Here is a 21,748-nt window from a genome sequence, read left to right as displayed (position 1 = left end):
ATATGATATACATGGATTTTAGTAAGGCATTTGACAAGTTACCACACGGTAGGCTTATTCAGAATGACAGAAGGCATGGAATCCAGGGACGTTTGGCCAGGTGGATTCCGAATTGGCTTGCCTGCTGAAGGCATAGGGTTGTGGCGGAGGGAGTACCTGCAGATTGGAGGGTTGTGACCAGCGGTGTCCCACAAGGATCTGTTCTGGGACCTCTACTTCTCGTGAATTTTATTATCGACCTGGAAGTGTGAGTAGAACGGTGGGTTGGCAAGTTTGCAGACGACACAAAGGTTGTTGATGTTGTAGATAACTGTAGAGGATTGTGGAAAATTGCAGAGAGACATTGATTGGATGCAGAAGTTGGCTGAGAAGTAGCAGTTGGTGTTCAAACCGGGGAAGTGTGAGATGATACACTTTGTAAGGACAATCTCCAAGGCAATGTAAAAAGTAAATGGCAGGACACATGGTAGTGTGGAGGAGCAGAGGGATCTGGGTGTACATATACACCGATCCCAAAAAGTTGCCTCAAAGGTAGATAGGGGACTTAAGAAAGCTTATGGGGTGTTAGCTTTCAGAAGTCGAGGGATAGAGTTTAAAAGTTCTAAGAACATAGAATAGTACAGCACATTACAGGCCCTTTGGCCCACAATGTTGTGCCGACCCTCAAACCCTGCCTCCCATATAACCCCTCACCTTAAATTCCTCCATATTACTGTCCGGTAGTCTTTTGAACTTCTCTCGTGTATCTGTCTCAACCACTCAGTGAGTGAAAAACCTTCCTCTAATATCCCTCCTGAAATTCTCTCCCCTTACCTTAAAGTCATGTCCTCTTGAACTGAGCAGTGGTGCCCTGGGGAAGAGGTGCTGACAGTCCATTCTGTCTATTCCTCTTAATATCTTGTACACCTCTATCATGTCTCCTCTCATTCTCCTTCTCTTCAAAGAGTAATGCCCGAGCTCCCTTAATCTCTGATCATAATCCATACTCTCTAAACCAGGCAGAATCCTGGTAAATCTCCTCTGTACCCTTTCCAGTGCTTCCACATCCTTCCTGGAGTGAGGTGACCGGAACTGGACACGGTACTCCAAGTGTGGCCTAAGCAGTATTTTATATCCCTACTACCTTATCTCTGCCCCTACTACTTTTTTTTAAAAAAGGAAACAACATTAGCCTCCCTCCAATCCTCTGGTACCATTCCCATGGACAACGAGGACATAAAGATCCTAGCCACAGGCTCGGCAATCTCTTCCCTCGCCTCGTGGAGCAGCCTGAGGAATATTCCGTCATTCCCCGGGGACTTCTCCGTCCTAATACATTTTAACAACTCCAACACCTCTTCTCCCTTAATAAAAACATGCTCTAGAACATCAACCTCACTCATATTGTCCTCTCCATCATCGGTCCTATCTTCACTCTATCACTCTTTTTTTGTTCACATAATTGAAGAATGCCTTGGTGTTTTCCTTTACGCTACTCGCCAAGGCCTTCTCATGCCCCCTTCTTGCCCTTCTCAGCCCCTTCTTAAACTCCTTTCTTGCTACCCTATATTCCTCAATGGACACATCTGAACCTTGCTTCCTAAACCTCATGTATGCTGCCTTCTTCCACCTGTCTAGATTTTCCACTTCACTTGTCACCCATGGTTCCTTCACGCTACCATTCTTTATCTTCCTCACCGGGAGAAAATTATCACTAACATGCTGCAAGAGATCTCTAAACATCGACCACATGTCCACAGTATATTTCCGTGCAAAAACATCATCACAGTTCACACTGGAAAGATCTACCTTAAAGCCTCATAATTTGCTCTTCACTAATTAAAAATGTTTCTGTCCTCTCTGATTCTATACTTTTCCATGATAATGCTAAAGGCCAGTGAGCGGTGATCAATGTCCCCCAGATGCTCACCCACTGACAGATCTGTGACCTGACCCGGTTCGTTACCTAATACTAGATATAGTATGGCATTCCCCCTAGTCGGCCCGTCAACATACTGTGACAAGAATCCATCCAGGGCACACTTAACAAACTCTGCCCCATCCAAGCCCTTGGAACTAATCAGGTGCCAATCAATATTAGGGAAGTTAAAGTCACCCATGATAACAACATTGTTATGTTTGCACCTTTCCAAAATCTTCCCCCAATCTGCTCCTCTGTATTTCTGCTGCTACCAGGGGCCTATTAAATACCTCCAGTAGAGTACCCGCGCCCTTCCTGTTCCTGACTTTTACCCAAACTGACTCAAAAGAGGATCCTGTTACATTACCCACCCTTTCTGCAGCGCTAATAGCATCCCTGACCACTAATGCCACCCGTCCTCCCCTTTGATCCCCCTCTATCCCTTTTAAAGTACTGAGTTCCAGGAATATTGAGAATCCATTTCTGCCCTGGTGCCAGCCAAGTCTCTGTCATGGTCACTAGATCATAATTCCATGTATGTATTCAAGCTCTCAGTTCATCTCCTTTCTTCCTGATGATTCCTGCATTGAAGTACACGCACTTTTGCCCTTCTACCTTAAAATCTTTAGACCCTTTATTCTGCTTCTCTTTCATCAATGCCTCTCTATATGGTAGATCTGGCTTTACTCCATGCACTTCTTTCGCTGCTCTGTTGCTCCGGGTCCCATCCCCCTTGCAAATTGGTTTAAACCCTCCCGAACCATGGTAGCAAACCTACCTGCAAGGATATTGTTCCCCGCCGAGTTCAGGTTCAACCCATACAATCTGTAAACGTTCTACCTTCCCCAGAATAGATCCCAATGATTCAAAAATCTAAAATCCTACTCCCTGCACCAACCCCTCATCGACGCATTCAACTGCCATCTCCTCCAATTCTTACCATCACTATCACGTAGCACTGGCAGCAATCCTGAGAACGCCACCCTTGAGGTCCTGTTCTTCAGCCTTCTGCCTAGTTTCCGAAACTCACACTTCAGGACCTCATCCTTCTTCCTGCCAATGTCGTTGTTACCAACATGTATCACGACTTCTGGTTGTTTTCCCTATTGTACCAGAATGTCATGCACCCGGTCAGAGACATCCCGGACCCTGGAACCCGGGAGGCAACAAACCTGGCGGGTGTCCTTCTCACGTCCACAAAATCTCCTGTCTCCTCCCCTGACTATAGAGTCTCCAATGACGACAGCTCTCCTCTTCTCCGTCCCATCTTTCTGCACCACAGGGTCAGACTCAGTGCCAGAGGCCCTGCCAATGTGGCTCACACCTGGTCGGTCTTCCTCACCAACAGCATCCAGGACGGTAAACTTATTATTCAGGGGAATGGCTACAGGGATGCTCTGCACTACCTGTCTACTCTCCTTCACTTTCCTCCCTCAGACTGTCACCCACCGACCTGCTTCCTGCAGCCTAGGTGGGACTATTTCCCTGTAGCTCTCATCTATGACTGCCTAATTTTCTCTTATGAGTCGAAGGCATCCAGCTGCTGCTCCAGATACCTCACACGGTCTTCCAGATCGGCCAGCAGCAAGCACCTCTGGTAGATGTGACTCTGCAGGAGACGGGAGATCCCCCAAGACTGCCACATCTCATAGGAGAGGTACATCACTGTCTCAGGAGGCATTGCTAAGATTAACTGGGAACAAGCTCGTCCACCGCCTCTTCCAGCCGAAGTCTCTCAGGTCAAGCCTCAAATCTTGACTCCTTCACTGGCCCACTCACTCACTGGCCACTTTCCACAGGAAAGTGAGGTAATGGTGTAGCTCTATAAAACTCAAGTTAGGCCACACTTGGAGTACTGTGCCCAGTTCTGGTCGCCTCACTATAGGAAGTAGGTGGAAGCATTGGAAAGTGTACAAAGAAGATTTACCAGGATGCTGCCTGGTTTAGAGAGTCTGAATTATGATCAGAGATTAAGGGAGCTAGGGCTTTACTCTATGGAGAGATGGAGGATGAGAGGAGACATGATAGGGGTATACAAGATATTAAGAGGAATAGACAGAGTGGACGGCTAGCGCTTCTTTGCCAAGGCCGCACTGCTCAATATAACAGGACCTGGCTTTAACGTAAGGGGTAGGAAGTTGAAGGGGGATATTAGAGGAAGATTTGTTTTTTTTAAAATATGTATTCAGAGAGTGGTTCGTGCGTGGAATGCACTGCCTCAGTCAGTAGTGGAGGGAAATTCATCAGTAAAATTTAAGAGGCTGCTGGACAGGTATGTGGGGCAGGGTTTATGGGTCGGCTTAACATTGTGGGCCGAAATGCCTGTACTGTGCTGTACAATTCTATGCTCTATCATCTATAACACGGACACACCCCTAACCGTAATAAAAACACGGCCCTGACCGTAACACAATCAGGACTCATGCTGACTCCGACACGCCATTCACGATAACACCAACAAACCTCTTACCGTTTAACGATCACGACCGTCAAAGAGACGCAGATACACTCCTAACCGCGACACCGACACGACCATCGCCGTGACACGCACATGGCTGTCAGCCTGACCGCAGGGTACCCTTCAGTAACAACGAAATGCCCCTGACGGTGTTACTGATAAATTGCTCAAGCGACACCGAAACACACCTCACAGTGACACCTCACCCTGACACAGGCAAACCCCTTAGCGTGATACCGACAGCTAAATTCACAATAACACCGACACGCTCATCACCGTGACACCGAGGAACCGTACACCGTGACACCTTCACGCTCGTCAGCGTGATCCGCTCCGCACCGCATCGTGAAGGAGGCCTGGGAAGGAGGGAAGATATAAAAAGGAGAGAAGGAGTGAGGCAGTTCTCTTTTGGAAGAGGACAGCGAGGCTGAGAAGAAGTGCGGCGGCGGCCATTTTCAAATTGCTTCTCAGATCGGAGTTCTGAGAGGCGGGACTGCGCAGGCGCGTGAAGGAGGCCTGGGAAGGAGGGAAGATATAAAAAGGAGAGAAGGAGTGAGGCAGTTCTCTTTTGGAAGAGGACAGCGAGGCTGAGAAGAAGTGCGGCGGCGGCCATTTTCAAATTGCTTCTCAGATCGGAGTTCTGAGAGGCGGGACTGCGCAGGCGCGTGAAGGAGGCCTGGGAAGGAGGGAAGATATAAAAAGAACGCAGCCTTAAGCAGCGGGCAGCTTCGTTTGCGGGCAGCGGAGTGAGTCGGGAGCAGAGTGTAGGGCTTGGGCTCAGAGGGCTTAGGCGGAAGAGGGCACAGTAGGCTTATCTTTTAGTTCTTGTTATTTTCAGTTATTCGGGAGGTATGAGTGTGAGGGCAGCTTGTTGTTCTCGGTGTCGGATGTGGGAGATCCTGGAGTCTCCGAGCCTCCCGGACGTCCACATCTGCGCCAGGTGCGCCGAACTGCAGCTCCTGAGGGACCGAATTAGGGAACTGGAGCTGCAGCTCGATGACCTTCGCCTGGTCAGGGAGAGTGAGGAGGTGATAGAGAGGAGTTACAGGCAGGTGGTCACTCCGGGGCCACGGGAGGCAGATAGGTGGGTCACGATCAGGAAGGGGAAGGGGCAGGTACTAGAGAGTACCCCAGTGGCTGTACCCCTTGACAATAAGTACTCCAGCACAGAGGACGGCCCTGTAGCTCAGAAGGGTAGGGATAGAAGAAAGAGGACCATAGTAATAGGGGACTCGATAGTCAGGGGTTCAGACAGGCGGTTCTGTGGAGGTGATCGGGAGTCCCGGATGGTTGTTTGCCTCCCTGGTGCCAGGGTCCGGGACGTTTCTGATCGCGTCCAAGATATCCTGAAGTGGGAGGGTGAGGAGCCAGAGGTCGTGGTACATGTAGGTACCAATGACATAGGTAGGAAAGGGGAAGAGGTCCTGAAACGAGAGTATAGGGAGTTAGGAAGGCAGTTAAGAAGAAGGACCGCAAAGGTAGTAATCTCGGGATTACTGCCTGTACCACGCGACAGTGAGAGTAGGAATGGAATTAGGTGGAGGATGAATGCGTGGTTGAGGGATTGGAGCAGGGGGCAGGGATTCAAGTTTCTGGATCATTGGGACCTCTTCTGGGGCAGGCGTGACCTGTTCAAGAAGGACGGGTTACACTTGAATCCTGGGGGGACCAATATCCTAGCGGGGAGGTTTGCTAGGGCTACGGGGCAGACTTTAAACTAGTAAGATGGGGGGGCGGAAATCAATTTGAGGAAACTATGGGAGAGGAGGATAGTTCACCAGTAGAGCAAGTAAGTAGACCGTGTGTGAGGGAGGACAGGCAGGTGATGGAGGAGGGATGCGCTCAGCCCGAAGTTGTAGGGGAGAAGAAAGAAAAGGATAATAAATTTGAATGCATTGCTAGGGATGAAAAGAGAGGAGGAGGTGGAGAGTATCTTAAATGTATCTATTTTAATGCTAGGAGCATTGTAAGAAAGGTGGATGAGCTTAAAGTGTGGATTGATACATGGAATTATGATGTTGTAGCTATTAGTGAAACATGGTTGCAGGAAGGGTGTGATTGGCAACTAAATATTCCTGGATTTAGTTGCTTCAGGTGTGATAGAGTAGGAGGGGCCAGAGGAGGAGGTGTTGCATTGCTTGTCCGAGAAAATCTTATGGCGGTGCTTTGGAAGGATAGATTACAGAGCTCCTCTAGGGAGGCTATTTGGGTGGAATTGAGGAATGGGAAAGGTGTAGTAACACTGATAGGAGTGTATTATAGGCCACCTAATGGGGAGCGTGAGTTGGAAGAGCAAATGTGTAAGGAGATAGCAGATATTTGTAGTAAACACAAGGTGGTGATTGTGGGAGATTTTAATTTTCCACACATAGATTGGGAAGCTCATTCTGTAAAAGGGCTGGATGGTTTAGAGTTTGTGAAATGTGTGCAGGATAGCTTTTTGCAACAATACATAGAAGTACCGACTAGAGATGGGGCAGTGTTGGATCTCCTGTTAGGGAATGCGATAGGTCAGCTGACAGATGTATGTGTTGGGGAGCACTTCGGGTCCAGTGATCACAATAGCATTAGCTTCAATATAATTATGGAGAAGGACAGGACTGGACCTAGAGTTGAGATTTTTGATTGGAGAAAGGCTAACTTTGAGGAGATGCGCAGGGATTTAGAGAGAGTGGAATGGGTCAAGTTGTTTTATGGGAAGGATGTAATAGAGAAATGGAGGTCATTTAAGGGTGAAATTATGAGGGTACAGAATCTTTATGTTCCTGTTCGGTTGAAAGGAAAGATTAAAGGTTTGAAAGCGCCATGGTTTTCAAGGGATATTAGAAACTTGGTTCGAAAAAAGAGGGATGTCTACAATAGATATAGGCAGCATGGAGTAAAGGAATTGCTCGAGGAATATAAAGAATGTAAAAGGAAACTTAAGAAAGAGATTAGAAAAGCTAAAAGAAGTTACGAGTTTGGTTTGGCAAATAAGGTGGAAGTAAATCCGAAAGGCTTCTACAGTTATATTAAAAGCAAGAGGATAGTGAGGGATAAAATTGGTCCCTTAGAGAATCAGGGTGGTCAGCTATGTGTGGAGCCGAGGGAGATGGGAGAGATTTTGAACGATTTCTTCTCTTCGGTATTCACTAAGGAGAAGGATATCGAATGGTGTAAGGTGTGGGAAACAAGTAAGGAAGTTATGGAACCTATGACAATTAAAGAGGTGGAAGTACTGGCGCTTTTAAGAAATTTAAAAGTGGATAAATCTCCGGGTCCTGACCGGATATTCCCCAGGACCTTGAGGGAAGTTTGTGTAGAGATAGCAGGAGCTCTGACGGAGATCTTTCAGATGTCATTAGAAACAGGGATTGTGCCGGAGGATTGGCGTATTGCTCATGTGGTTCCATTGTTTAAAAAGGGTTCTAGAAGTAAGCCTGGCAATTATAGACCTGTCAGTTTGACATCAGTGGTGGGTAAATTAATGGAAAGTATTCTTAGAGATAGTATTTATAATTATCTGGATAGACAGGATCTGATTAGGAGTAGCCAGCATGGATTTGTGCGTGGAAGGTCATGTTTGACAAACCTTATTGAATTTTTTGAAGTAGTTACGAGGAATGTTGACGAGGGTAAGGCAGTGGATGTAGTCTATATGGACTTCAGCAAGGCCTTTGACAAAGTTCCACATGGAAGGTTAGTTAAGAAGGTTCAGTCGTTAGGTATTAGTGCTGGAGTAATAAAATGGATTCAACAGTGGCTAGATGGGAGATGCCAGAGAGTAGTGGTGGATAATTGTTTATCGGGATGGAGGCCGGTGACTAGCGGGGTGCCTCAGGGATCTGTTTTGGGCCCAATGTTGTTTGTAATATACATAAATGATCTGGATGATGGGGTGGTAAATTGGATTAGTAAGTATGCTGATGATACTAAGGTAGGAGGTGTTGTGGATAATGAGGTGGGTTTTCAAAGCTTGCAGGGAGATTTATGCCGGTTAGAAGAATGGGCTGAACGTTGGCAGATGGAGTTTAATGCTGAGAAGTGTGAGGTTCTACATTTTGGCAGGAATAATCCAAATAGAACATACAGGGTAAATGGTAGGGCATTGAGGAATGCAGTGGAACAGAGAGATCTAGGAATAACAGTGCATAGTTCCCTGAAGGTGGAGTCTCATGTAGATAGGGTGGTGAAGAAGGCTTTTGGAACGCTGGCCTTTATAAATCAGAGCATTGAGTACAGAAGTTGGGATGTAATGTTAAAATTGTACAAGGCATTGGTAAGGCCAAATTTGGAATATTGTGTACAGTTCTGGTCACCGAATTATAGGAAAGATATCAATAAATTAGAGAGAGTGCAGAGACGATTTACTAGGATGTTACCAGGGTTTCAGCACTTAAGTTACAGAGAAAGGTTGAACAAGTTAGGTCTCTATTCATTGGAGCGTAGAAGGTTGAGGGGGGATTTGATCGAGGTATTTAAAATGTTGAGAGGGATAGATAGAGTTGACGTGAATAGGCTGTTTCCATTGAGAGTAGGGGAGATTCAAACGAGAGGACATGATTTGAGAGTTAGGGGGCAAACGTTTAAGGGAAACACGAGGGGGTATTTCTTTACTCAGAGAGTGATAGCTGTGTGGAATGAGCTTCCTGTAGAAGTAGTAGAGGCCAGATCAGTTGTGTCATTTAAGGTAAAATTGGATAGGTATATGGATAGGAAAGGAGTGGAGGGTTATGGGCTGAGTGCGGGTAGGTGGGACTAGGTGCGATTAAGAGTTCGGCACGGACTAGGAGGGCCGGAATGGCCTGTTTCCGTGCTGTGATTGTTATATGGTTATATGGTTAAAAGGACTCAGAAGTCACTTTAACACGCCTTAGTGTGTCAGCATCGCTCCTCAACATAAAAACCGATGCACCGCTCGCTAAGGCAATTACCCACACCTCACCCTGACACAGGCAAACCCCTTAACGTGATACCGACACCTAAATTCACAATGACACCGCCATACTACTCTCTGTGACACCGACACTCACCTCAGCGTGACCGTCTCACACACACCGTGGCCATGACACGTCTCTCACCGTGACACTGACGTACCCCGCTCTGTGAGACCAGCGCACCCCACACCATGACACAGATACTCCACCCCCGGTGACACCACAAGGCCGCCCACACGGACAATTTCCTCGACTTGACATCGAGATACACTTCATTGTGATCCGGCTCACCTCTCGCCGGGGCACAGAATCTCCTCACAGTTTCCTCACACGCCCCTCACAGCAAATCGGACATGTCCAGCATGATACTGACGCAGACCCCCATTGTAACATCAACATCTTCATCGGGACATTGATATACACCATAGTGTGACACAGACACGTCCAGCATGATACTGACGCAGACCCCCATTGTAACATGAACATCTTCATCGGGACATTGATATACACCATAGTGTGACACAGACACGTCCCTCACAGCAAATCGGACATGTCCAGCATGATACTGACGCAGACCCCCATTGTAACATCAACATCTTCACCGGGACATTGATATACACCATAGTGTGACACAGACACGCCCCTCACAGCAAATCGGACATGTCCAGCATGATACTGACGCAGACCCCCATTGTAACATCAACATCTTCACCGGGACATTGATATACACCCTAGTGTGACACAGACACGTCATCACAGCAAATCGGACATGTCCAGCATCATACTGACGCAGACCCCATTGTAACATCAACAACATCTTCATCGGGACGCTGATATACATCATAGTGTGACACAGACACGTCCCTCACAGCAAATCGGACATGGCCAGCATGATACTGACGCAGACCCCATTGTAACATCAACATCTTCACCGGGACATTGATATAGACCATAGTGTGACACAGACACGTCCCTCACAGCAAATCGGACATGTCCAGCATGATACTGACGCAGACTCCCATTGTAACATCAACATCTTCACCGGGACATTGATATACACCATAGTGTGACACAGACACGACCCTCACAGCAAATCGGACATGTCCAGCATGATACTGACGCAGACCCCCATTGTAACATCAACAACATCTTCATCGGGACACTGATATACACCATAGTGTGACACAGACACGCCCCTCACAGCAAATCGGACATGTCCAGCATGATACTGACGCAGACCCCCATTGTAACATCAACATCTTCACCGGGACATTGATATACACCCTAGTGTGACACAGACACGTCATCACAGCAAATCGGACATGTCCAGCATCATACTGACGCAGACCCCATTGTAACATCAACAACATCTTCATCGGGACGCTGATATACATCATAGTGTGACACAGACACGTCCCTCACAGCAAATCGGACATGGCCAGCATGATACTGACGCAGACCCCATTGTAACATCAACAACATCTTCATCGGGACATTGATATACACCATAGTGTGACACAGACACGCCCCTCACAGCAAATCGGACATGACCAACATGATACTGACGCAGACCCCCATTGTAACATCAACATCTTCACCGGGACATTGATATACACCATAGTGTGACACAGACACGCCCCTCAAGGTGGCGCCGACGCCTCTCTCTATGCCCTCAGCACATCCTTCACTGTGGCACCGTTCACCGCGACACTGACACAACAAAATAATAATGGTGCATAGTTCCCTGAAGGTGGAATCTCACGTGGATAGCGTGGTCAAGAAAGTTGTTGTTATACTGGCCTTTATAAATCAGAGAATTGAATATAGGAGTTGGGATGTAATGTTAAAATTGTACAAGGCATTGGTGACTCCAAATTTGGAGTATTGTGCACATTTCTGGTCACCGAATTATAGGAAAGATAACAACAAAATCGAAATACTACAGAGGAGATTTACTAGAATGTTTCTTGGGTTTCAGCACCTAAGTTACAGGGAAAGGCTAAACAAGTTAGGACTATATCCTTTGGAGCATAGAAGGTTGAGGGGAGCCTTGACAGAGGTATTTAAATTTATGAGGGGGATGGATAGAGTTGACGTGAGTAGCCTTTTTCCATTGAGAGTATGGTAGATTCAAACAAGAGGACATGAGTTGAGAGTTCCGGGGCAAATGTGTAAGGGTAACACGAGGGGGAATTTCTTTACACAGAGAGTGGTAGCTGTGTGGAACGAGCTTCCAGTAGAAGTGGTAGAGGCAGGTTCGGTATTGTCATTTAAAGTAAAATTGGATAGGTAAATGGACAGGAAAGGAGTGGACGGTTATGGGCTGAGTGTGGGTCAGTGGGACTTGGTGAGAGTAATCGGTCGGCACAGACCAGAAGGGCCGAGATAGCCTGTGTCCATGCTGTAATTGTTATATTGTCACATAGTTATGATCTCCGTGACCCGTTCGGTAGCGTGATGCTGACTCACGTGTGACTGTAAACGCTAAACATCCTTCACCATCTCTCTCAGTATCACAGATTCGTCAGTCTAAGGAAACCTGCCACCGAAACTACCATGAGTTAAACTCAACCCTTCAATCCAAGCTTTCTGCGCTCAACTCTAATCTGTCCGATCTCCGTCACCAGATCTGTGATTTGTTGACCAAAAGCAGAGGTGAGGCATCATCACCCTCTTTCACCCGCTCCTCATCACAGGGCATGCATGGAGAGAGGAAGCGTCTCTCTGTGCTTACTGTTGGGAGTGTGTGAAGAGAAGGTATGGAGCATGATTTACTCTGTGTTTGACCCGGTAAGTGTGTGATGGAGTTGCGTAGAGGAAATTTCACTCTGTCACTGAAATCCAGGGGAGTGTGATGGGACGTTGTGGAGGTGGATTCACTCTGTGTCTGACCACTGGATTGTGAGAAGTAAAAGTACAGGTTCCCTGTATGTCCCACTCCGGGAATGTCTGATGGGACAGTATGGATCCAGCTTCACTCAGTGACTAACAAAGCGGGATTGCGTGATGGGACAGTACCCAGAGAGATTTACCCCATGTCTGACCCCTGAAGTGCGTTATTGCACCGTGGAGAAAGCGTTTCACTCTGAATCCGGGAGTATGTGATGGGATCGTGGAGACAGCTTAAGTCTGTGTCGGAATCCGGGAGTGACTGAAGGACGTTGCAGAGGGGGATTCATTCTGTGTCTGACTCCCGGAGTGTGTAATGGGATCGTACAGAGAGAGCGTTTGTATTTGATTCCGGGACTGTGTGTTGGGACTGCGCAGAGGGACGTTTATTCTATGTGACACCGGATTGTGCGATTGGATATTGTGGAGGGAGTCTGACCCTGAGAGTGTGCAATGGGAGGGTGTGGGCGGAGCTTCGCTTTGTGTAAAAACACAGGTGGGTGTGATGGAACGGTTCAGAGAGAGCCTCACTCTGTGACCCGCCAGGAAATGTGCGATGGGACGTAAGGATAGAGATTCACACAGTGTTAGACTCGGGGGTGTGAGATGACACTCTGTGTCTGAAATTTGCTATGTGGTGCGTTGAGAAGCAGCCGATGGAGAATCACTCTCACTCCAATATTCGTCGTGTGCGCTGACGGAGTTTCTTTCTATGACTGACCGCTGAAGAGTGTGATGGGGCTGTGGAGAGCGAGAATCACACTGTGTCTGATCAAGCTGTGTGTGATTGGACTTTGTGGGGGATCTAAATTATGTTCTCTGATCCAGGGAGCGTGTGAGGGGCGGTGTTGAGGGAGCCTTACTCTGTGTCTGACCCCGGGAGTGTGTGAGGGGCGGTGTTGAGGGAGCGTTACTCTGTGTCGGACCCCGGGAGTGTGTGAGGGGCGGTGTACAAGGAGGAACACTCAGAATCTGACCTGGGAAGAGTGTGACCGGCCGGTGTGCAAGAAACTTCACATCAAGTCTGACCGCTGGAATGAGTGTCTGTGTCTGTCTGCGAGAGTGTTTGATAGGACAATGTGGGCGGAAACTTCACTCCACGTCTGACCCCGGGCGTTTATAAAAGGCAGTGTGCATGGAGCTTCACTCCACATCTGACCCCGGGTGTTTATAAAAGGCAGTGTGCAGGGAGCTTCACTCCACGTCTGACACCGGGCGTTTATAAAAGGCAGTGTGCACGGAGCTTCACTCCACGTCTGACACCGGGCGTTTATAAAAGGCAGTGTGCACGGAGATTCACTCCACGTCTGACACCGTGCGTTTATAAAAGGCAGTGTGCACGGAGCTTCACTCCACGTCTGACACCGGGCGTTTATAAAAGGCAGTGTGCACGGAGATTCACTCCACGTCTGACCCCGGGCGTTTATAAAAGGCAGTGTGCACGGAGCTTCACTCCACGTCTGACCCCGGGCGTTTATAAAAGGCAGTGTGCACGGAGATTCACTCCACGCCTGACCCCGGGCGTTTATAAAAGGCAGTGTGCAGGCAGCTTCACTCCACGTCTGACCCCGGGTGTTTATAAAAGGCAGTGTGCAGGGAGCTTCACTCCACGTCTGACACCGGGCGTTTATAAAAGGCAGTGTGCACGGAGCTTCACTCCACGTCTGACCCCGGGCGTTTATAAAAGGCAGTGTGCACGGAGATTCACTCCACGTCTGACCCCGGGCGTTTATAAAAGGCAGTGTGCATGGAGCTTCACTCCACGTCTGACCCCGGGCGTTTATAAAAGGCAGTGTGCACGGAGCTTCACTCCACGTCCGACCCCGGGCGTTTATAAAAGGCAGTGTGCACGGAGCTTCACTCCACGTCTGACCCCGGGCGTTTATAAAAGGCAGTGTGCAGGGAGCTTCACTCCACGTCTGATCCCAGTCGATTATAAAAGGCAGTGTGCACGGAGCCTCACTCCACGTCTGACCCCGGGCGTTTATAAAAGGCAGTGTGCATGGAGCTTCACTCCACGTCTGACCCCGTACGTTTATAAAAGGCAGTGTGCACGGAGCTTCACTCCACGTCTGACCCCTGTCGTTTATAAAAGGCAGTGTGCACGGAGCTTCACTCCACGTCTGACCCCGGGCGTTTATAAAAGGCAGTGTGCACGGAGCTTCACTCCACGTCTGACCCCGGGCGTTTATAAAAGACAGTGTGCACGGAGCTTCACTCCACTTCTGACCCCGGGCGTTTATAAAAGACAGTGTGCACGGAGCTTCACTCCACGTCTGACCCCGGGCGTTTATAAAAGGCAGTGTTCACGGAGCTTCACTCCACGTCTGACCCCTGTCGTTTATAAAAGACAGTGTGCACGGAGCTTCACTACACGTCTGACCCCTGTCGTTTATAAAAGGCAGTGTGCACGGAGCTTCACTCCACGTCTGACCCCGGGCGTTTATAAAAGGCAGTGTGCACGGAGCTTCACACCACGTCTGACCCCTGTCGTTTATAAAAGGCAGTGTTCACGGAGCTTCACTCCACGTCTGACCCCTGTCGTTTATAAAAGACAGTGTGCACGGAGCTTCACTCCACGTCTGACCCCTGTCGTTTATAAAAGGCAGTGTGCACGGAGCTTCACACCACGTCTGACCCCGGGCGTTTATAAAAGGCAGTGTGCACGGAGCTTCACTCCACGTCTGACACCGGGCGTTTATAAAAGGCAGTGTGTATGGAGCTTCACTCCACGTCTGACCCCGGGCGTTTATAAAAGGCAGTGTGCACGGAGCTTCACTCCACGTCTGACCCCGGGCGTTTATAAAAGGCAGTGTGCACGGAGCTTCACTCCACGTCTGACCCCGGGCGTTTATAAAAGGCAGTGTGCACGGAGCTTCACTCCACGTCTGACCCCGGGCGTTTATAAAAGACAGTGTGCACGGAGCTTCACTCCACGTCTGCCCCGGGCGTTTATAAAAGGCAGTGTGTATGGAGCTTCACTCCACGTCTGACCACGGGCGTTTATAAAAGGCAGTTTGTATGGAGCTTCACTCCACGTCTGCCCCGGGCGTTTATAAAAGGCAGTGTGTATGGAGCTTCACTCCACGTCTGACCACGGGCGTTTATAAAAGACAGTGTGCACGGAGCTTCACTCCACTTCTGCCCCGGGCGTTTATAAAAGGCAGTGTGTATGGAGCTTCACTCCACATCTGACACCGGGCGTTTATAAAATGCAGTGTGCACGGAGCTTCACTCCACGTCTGACCCCGGGCGTTTATAAAAGGCAGTGTGCACGGAGCTTCACTCCACGTCTGACCCCGGGCGTTTATAAAATGCAGTGTGCACGGAGCTTCACTCCACGTCTGACCCCGGGCGTTTATAAAAGGCAGTGTGCACGGAGCTTCACTCCACGTCTGACCCCAGGCGTATATAAAAGGCAGTGTGCACGGAGCTTCACTCCACGTCTGACCCCGGGCGTTTATAAAAGACAGTGTGAACGGAGCTTCACTCCACGTCTGACCCCGGGCGTTTATAAAAGGCAGTGTGCACGGAGCTTCACTCCAGGTCTGTCCCCGGGCGTTTATAAAAGGCAGTGTGCACGGAGCTTCACTCCACGTCTGACCCCGGGCTTTTATAAAAGGCAGTGTGCACGGAGCTTCACTCCACGTCTGACCCCGGGCGTTTATAAAAGACAGTGTGCACGGAGCATCACTCCACGTCTGACCCCGGGAGTTTATAAAAGGCAGTGTGCACGGAGCTTCACTCCACGTCTGACACCGGGCGTTTATAAAAGGCAGTGTGCACGGAGCTTCACTGCACGTCTGACCCCGGGCGTTTATAAAAGGCAGTGTGCACGGAGCTTCACTCCACGTCTGACCCCGGGCGTTTATAAAAGGCAGTGTGCACGGAGATTCACTCCACGTCTGACCCCGGGCGTTTATAAAAGGCAGTGTGCACGGAGCTTCACTCCACGTCTGACCCCGGGCGTTTATAAAAGGCAGTGTGCACGGAGCTTCACTCCACGTCTGACCCCGGGCGTTTATAAAAGGCAGTGTGCACGGAGCTTCACTCCACGTCTTACCCCGGGCGTTTATAAAATGCAGTGTGCAGGGAGCTTCACTCCACGTCTGACCCCGGGCGTTTATAAAATGCAGTGTGCACGGAGCTTCACTCCACGTCTGACCCCGGGCGTTTATAAAAGGCAGTGTACACGGAGCTTCACTCCACGTCTGACCCCGGGCGTTTGTAAAAGGCAGTGTGCAGGGAGCTTCACTCCACGTCTGACCCCTGGCGTTTATAAAAGGCAGTGTGCACGGAGCTTCACTCCACGTCTGACCCCGGGCGTTTATAAAAGGCAGTGTGCTCGGAGCTTCACTCCACTTCTGACCCCGGGCGTTTATAAAAGGCAGTGTGCACGGAGCATCACTCCACGTCTGACCCCGGGCGTTTATAAAAGGCAGTGTGCACGGCCATTCACTCCACGTCTGACCCCGGGCGTTTATAAAAGTCAGTGTACGCGTAGTTTCACTCCACGTCTGACCCCGGGCGTTTATAAAAGGCAGTGTGCACGGAGCTTCACACCACGTCTGACGCCTGGAGTTTCTGATGGGTCCGTTGAGAGGGAGATTCAATCTGCGTCTGACCGTGTTAGTGTGTGATCGGAAGGTGCAGGTATCTTAAAACTGTGTCTCACCCCGTGTATGTACGATGGGACTCTGTGTTTGACACAGTGCGCGTGTGATGAGTAGCTATGTCGGGAATGGGGGTGGGTGAGAGGTTTTGGGTTTGGGGTCATGCGTGTGTCTGACACAGGGAACAGTGACGCATGCCTGGAGAGGAGACATGACAGAGGTATACAAGATATTAAGTGGAATAGATAGTGGACAGCCAGCGCCTCTTTCTCAGGGCACCACTGTTCAACACAAGATGACATGGCTTTAAGGTAAGGGGAAGAAAGTTCACCGGGGCTATTAGAGGCAGGTATTTCACTCACTGAGTCAGTGGTGGAGACAGATACACCAGTGAAGTTTAATAAACTACTAGACAAGTATATGTAGGAATTTAAGGTAGGGGGTAATATGGGATGTAAAGTTTGAGGGTCGGCATAACATTGTGGGCCGAAGGACCTGTAATGTACTGTGCTATTCTATGTTCTATGTTTAAGAGTCGCGAGGTAATGATGCTGCTCTAGAAAAGTCTGGTTAGGCCACACTTGGAGTACTGTGTCCAGTTCTGGTCGCTTCACTATAGAAAGGATGTGGAAGCATTGGAAAGGGTACAGAGGAGATTTACCAGGATGCTGCCTGGTTTAGAGAGTATGGATTATGATCAGAGATTAAGGGAGCTAGGGCTTTACCAAAAGAGAAGGAGGATGAGAGGAGACATGTCGGAGGTGTATAAGATATTAAGAGGAATGTATAGAGTGGATAGCCAGCGCCTCTTCTGCAGGGCACCACTGATCAGTACAAGAGGACATCGCTTTAAGGTAAGGGGTGGGAAGTTCAAGGGGGATATTAGAGGAAGGTTTTTTTACTCAGAGAGTGGTTGGCGTGTGGAATGCACTGCCTGAGTCAGTGGTGGAGACAGATATACTAGTGAAATTTAAGAGACTACTAGACAGGTATATGGAGGAAATTAAGGTAGGCGAATATATGGGAGGAAGGGTTAAAGTGTAGGCACAACATTGTGGGCCACACGGCCTGTACTGTGCTGTATTATTCTATGTCCCATGTTCTATTCACCCTGTGTCTTGATCCCGCAAGAGTGTGATGGATGGTGTGTAGAGAAATTCATTGTGTCTGATGCTTGTTAATTTACGATGAGACGTTGTGCGGGATGGTACCCCGTGGAGGGAATTTCACTTTGTGTGTCTCCCCGGGTGTGTGTGACAGGAAAGTTTGAAGGGAGATTCACTCTGTGTCTCACTGTTTCTTGTTCCTGATTTCCAGAGCAAACGTGTTCCAAGGACTGGCTCACAAATAAAGACCGGTGTTATTACGTATCCACGTTTCATACATCTTTCCAAAATGCGAAGCAAGAATGTTCAAACCGTGATTCAAGGCTGCTGGAAATCAATTCAAGGGATGAAGCGGTATGTGTCACTGCACTAGAAGATCCCACAGTAACACGAGAATCATCACACTCTCCCGGGGTCAGACACAGCGTGAATCTCCCTCCACACCGTCCCACCACAAACTGCCGGGGTCAGATTCAGAGTGAATCTCCCTCCACACTTACCCATCACACACTCCCGGGGTCAGACACAGAGTGAATCTCCCTCCACACCGTCCCACAACACACTGCCGGGGTCAGACTCAGAGTGAATCTCCTTCCAGGCAGACCCATCCCAGATTTCTGTTGTAATCAGCTGAGAGAAGCTCAGTACATATTTTTCGATTCTAGGCATTAATCAAGTAAATTTAACTTCCCAGCGCTTTGTATCCCACAATCTTCCGGACAACAACCTTGTTTACTGGATTGAAAAATGCGAAAACGGGTGAGATTATCACTAATCTGTGGGGTGAATATTGGTTATTGAGATAGTCCTGACGGGAGAAAATGGGATTAGTTTACGGACTGAAGTAGTTTCTTGGGAAAGGGGAGGGGCATTGGGATTTGTTTGTAGACTGTACGTGGGTAGGGGCTAGCGTGGTACAATGGGAACATTTTGGGTCCGACACGTGTCTGTCGGGGAAGGACAGGGCAGTGGGAATATTTCGGAAACTGCCAGGAGGCCGTGGGGAGAGATCAGTACACAGGGATTATTGTGGTACTGACGCAAGTAGGTGAGGACAGCGCGGTGCAGTGGGATCATTTTGGAGATCGTCGCCGGGCTGTGGGGAGAGGGATCAACAGTGGGATTAGTTTGATGAATGACACGGATCTGAGGGGCGAGAGTAGGACACCTGGAGTAGTGTGGAGACCGATACAGGGCGGTGGCAGTCAGTGGGTTAACGGAATTAGTTTGCGAATAGAGGCAAGGATGTGGGAGAGAGGGTGCCAGTGGTATAAGTCTGGAGGCGGACCAGAGGCGGTGGGGAGAGCGCGGTGTAGTGGGATATGTCGGGAGACAGACACGAAGCTCCGGGTAGAGGAAGGGACAACGAGATGAACCTGGAGCCACACAGGGCTGAGGGAAGAGTGTGGAACAGTGGGTTCATTTCGGGACAGACATAGGTCTGTGGGGAGACTGGGACAGTGGGGTTTGTTCGGGGACTGAAACAGATCAGAGGGGGGAGGGTGGGCCTGTTCGATTCGTATGGGGACTGAAAGGGGTCTGTGGCGGGGAAGCGGTTCGGTAGGATTAGTTTGGGGGTTACGGGGCTGTGGGGAGACATTGGGTCAGTACGATTAGTTTGGGAACTGACATAGGATTGTGGGGAGACATTGGGACCGTGGTATTTTTCTGGGTGCCGGCACGGGACTGTGGGGAGAGAGTGGTTGACTGGGATGAGTTTGGGGACTGAAAGGGAACTGTGATGGGAAAGCGGTTCGGTGGGATCAGTTTGGGGGATACGGGGCTATGGGGAGACATTGGGTCAGTACGATTAGTTTGGGGACTGACACAGGATTGTGGGGAGACATTGGGACCGTGGTGTCTGCCTCGGTACTGACACTGCCGTGGGGGGAGAGTAGTTGAATGGGATGAGTTTGGGGACTCACACAGGCAATTAGGAGAGATCGAATTCATGGGATTAGCTTAGGGACGGTCTCGGCTCGGGTCCTCCACTGAAGCTGTTTTGTCTCTGTTGAAATTTATTAACCCTCCTGGTTAGGACTGTGGGCTGGAGTCTCCTGTACAAGGCGTCCCCGGGAACGCCCGAATGCATTCAGTGCGGAACGAGTAACACTTGTGTTGGTGATCGAAATTTCATCTGCGAGAGGTCGGCACCTTTGTTCCCGGACGTTCCTGAAAAGATCCAGGGTCTCTGTCAACAGCCAGTGGAGTCAACATGAATCAAGTGACTACCCCAATTTTCTCCTCCTTCTGTCCCCTTCACTCTCCCTCCTAAATCCTTTCAAATTCGCTCCCCACCCTCTCTGTCCCTCCGTCCTACTCCATCTCCTCCTTTTGTCACCATCATATTATCCCCAGCAGACACCGACAAACCCCTCTCGCCGTCTATCCCCTTCGTTCTCGCCACTGCCCCCGTACCGCTCTTCCTAGTTTCCTCTACTTCCTCTCTACCCCTCAGCTCCCCTTATTCCCTCGAACATTCACCGCCTGCACTTTCTGTGCTCCCTCTGCACTCCTCTTACACCTCTCTCCCCTTCCCTCCTCAGGAACTCTCTACCTCCACTCCCCGTTCTCTCTATACCCTCCGTCTCCCTGATCTCTCTCTCTCTCTTTCTCCTTTCCACTCACTCTCACCTCAATCCTGTCCCCTCTGGTGCTCGATAACCCAACCCTGAGTGAAAGTCTGTGCGCATTCCCACTGGCTGTGCCCCTCCCGGGTTTATGGAACTCTGTGAAGGTTATAACTACGCTCCAGTGAATAAAGTCCCAACCTTCCTTCCCTCCAACCATAAATCAGTCCTTCGAGTTTCGGCAATATCCCCGTAGAACTCCCTGTACAATAAATCCAGTTCACTGACATTTTTCCTAAAGCAGGGCGGCCTCACCGACGTCTTGTACCACGGGAACGTGACCTCCCGACTCCTGTACTCAGTGTGACTGGTAAAGACCAGCGTGCTAAGTGCCCTGTCCACCCTATCGGATGTTTTCCACCGGAAGCGCTATTTCAATTTTTATCTGAAGCTTATAACCCCTGGAATTTGTTCTTTTGAAGCATCAGTACGGAGCAAAGATGTACAATTAATGTAAATTTGATATATTAATAAACACCGCAGAAATGTCGACTTCTTACTGATGCATTGAAAGATGTGATGGGGCAGGGGAAGAAGCGGTTCCTGAATCGCTGTGTGTGGGTGTTCTGTCTCCCGGAGCTGTCAAATACTCCCCCTGTAATACCACGTCCAATCCCGTTATCATTCCTGTGAACCTTCTCTAATGTCTCACATCCCCTGTGAGATAAGCGATCGAGACCTGTCCACAAAACTCCAAATGTGACCTCAACAGTGACGTATTAAGCCTGAGAATGACGTCCTTGCTTTGACGTTCCAGTCCTCTCGAAATGAATGCTGTCATCGCATTTGCCTTCATCACCGCCGGCTCAAGCTGCAGGTTAAACTTCTGGGAAGCTGCACGAAGTCTCCCAAATCCCTCTGCACCGCAGACTGTTTTTAACCCTTACACACAGTGCCGGTCATGTTTGACCCGTTTTGACATTTGACAACAGTAAAAACACCCTGAAGGTTTATACTTTTGTGCAGGTGCTACAAATGTTTGTACATTGAGGCTGCTTCGGGTCGGATTTGACCCGTATCTATTGAAATGGATTTTAGATCTCTGGAAAATTAATTACATATTCATCACCCATTTATTAACGTCAGATAGGCTATTTATACATACGAAATAGATCTGCGGTTCAAACTTTGTATAGACACATGTTATGAGGGGATTCTTGGGCCGGTTCAAAATTGACCCAGACCATTCTGTGAAGGTATAGAATATGAACAGGCTGCCTGGGTTTAAAAAAAAAT

General features: G+C 49.1%; 1 protein-coding gene across 1 annotated transcript in view; it reads left to right on the top strand.

Annotated features, from left to right (window-relative positions):
- Positions 1–20,881, top strand: part of LOC140722179 (oxidized low-density lipoprotein receptor 1-like) — a 34,146-nt gene extending 13,265 nt beyond the window's left edge. The window contains exons 6-9 of the mRNA XM_073036970.1: positions 11,786–11,929; positions 18,094–18,236; positions 18,577–18,641; positions 19,921–20,881. Coding sequence (XP_072893071.1) covers positions 11,786–11,929; positions 18,094–18,236; positions 18,577–18,641; positions 19,921–20,101 — 533 coding nt within the window. The 3' untranslated portion in view covers positions 20,102–20,881. The remainder of the gene's footprint in view (positions 1–11,785; positions 11,930–18,093; positions 18,237–18,576; positions 18,642–19,920) is intronic.
- The last annotated feature ends 867 nt before the right edge of the window (positions 20,882–21,748 follow it).

Source organism: Hemitrygon akajei, unplaced genomic scaffold, assembly GCF_048418815.1.
Source record: "Hemitrygon akajei unplaced genomic scaffold, sHemAka1.3 Scf000071, whole genome shotgun sequence".
Classification (NCBI taxonomy): Eukaryota; Metazoa; Chordata; class Chondrichthyes; order Myliobatiformes; family Dasyatidae; genus Hemitrygon; species Hemitrygon akajei.
Note: the sequence above shows the minus strand (reverse complement) of the source record. Positions and strands in the feature narration are given on the sequence as shown.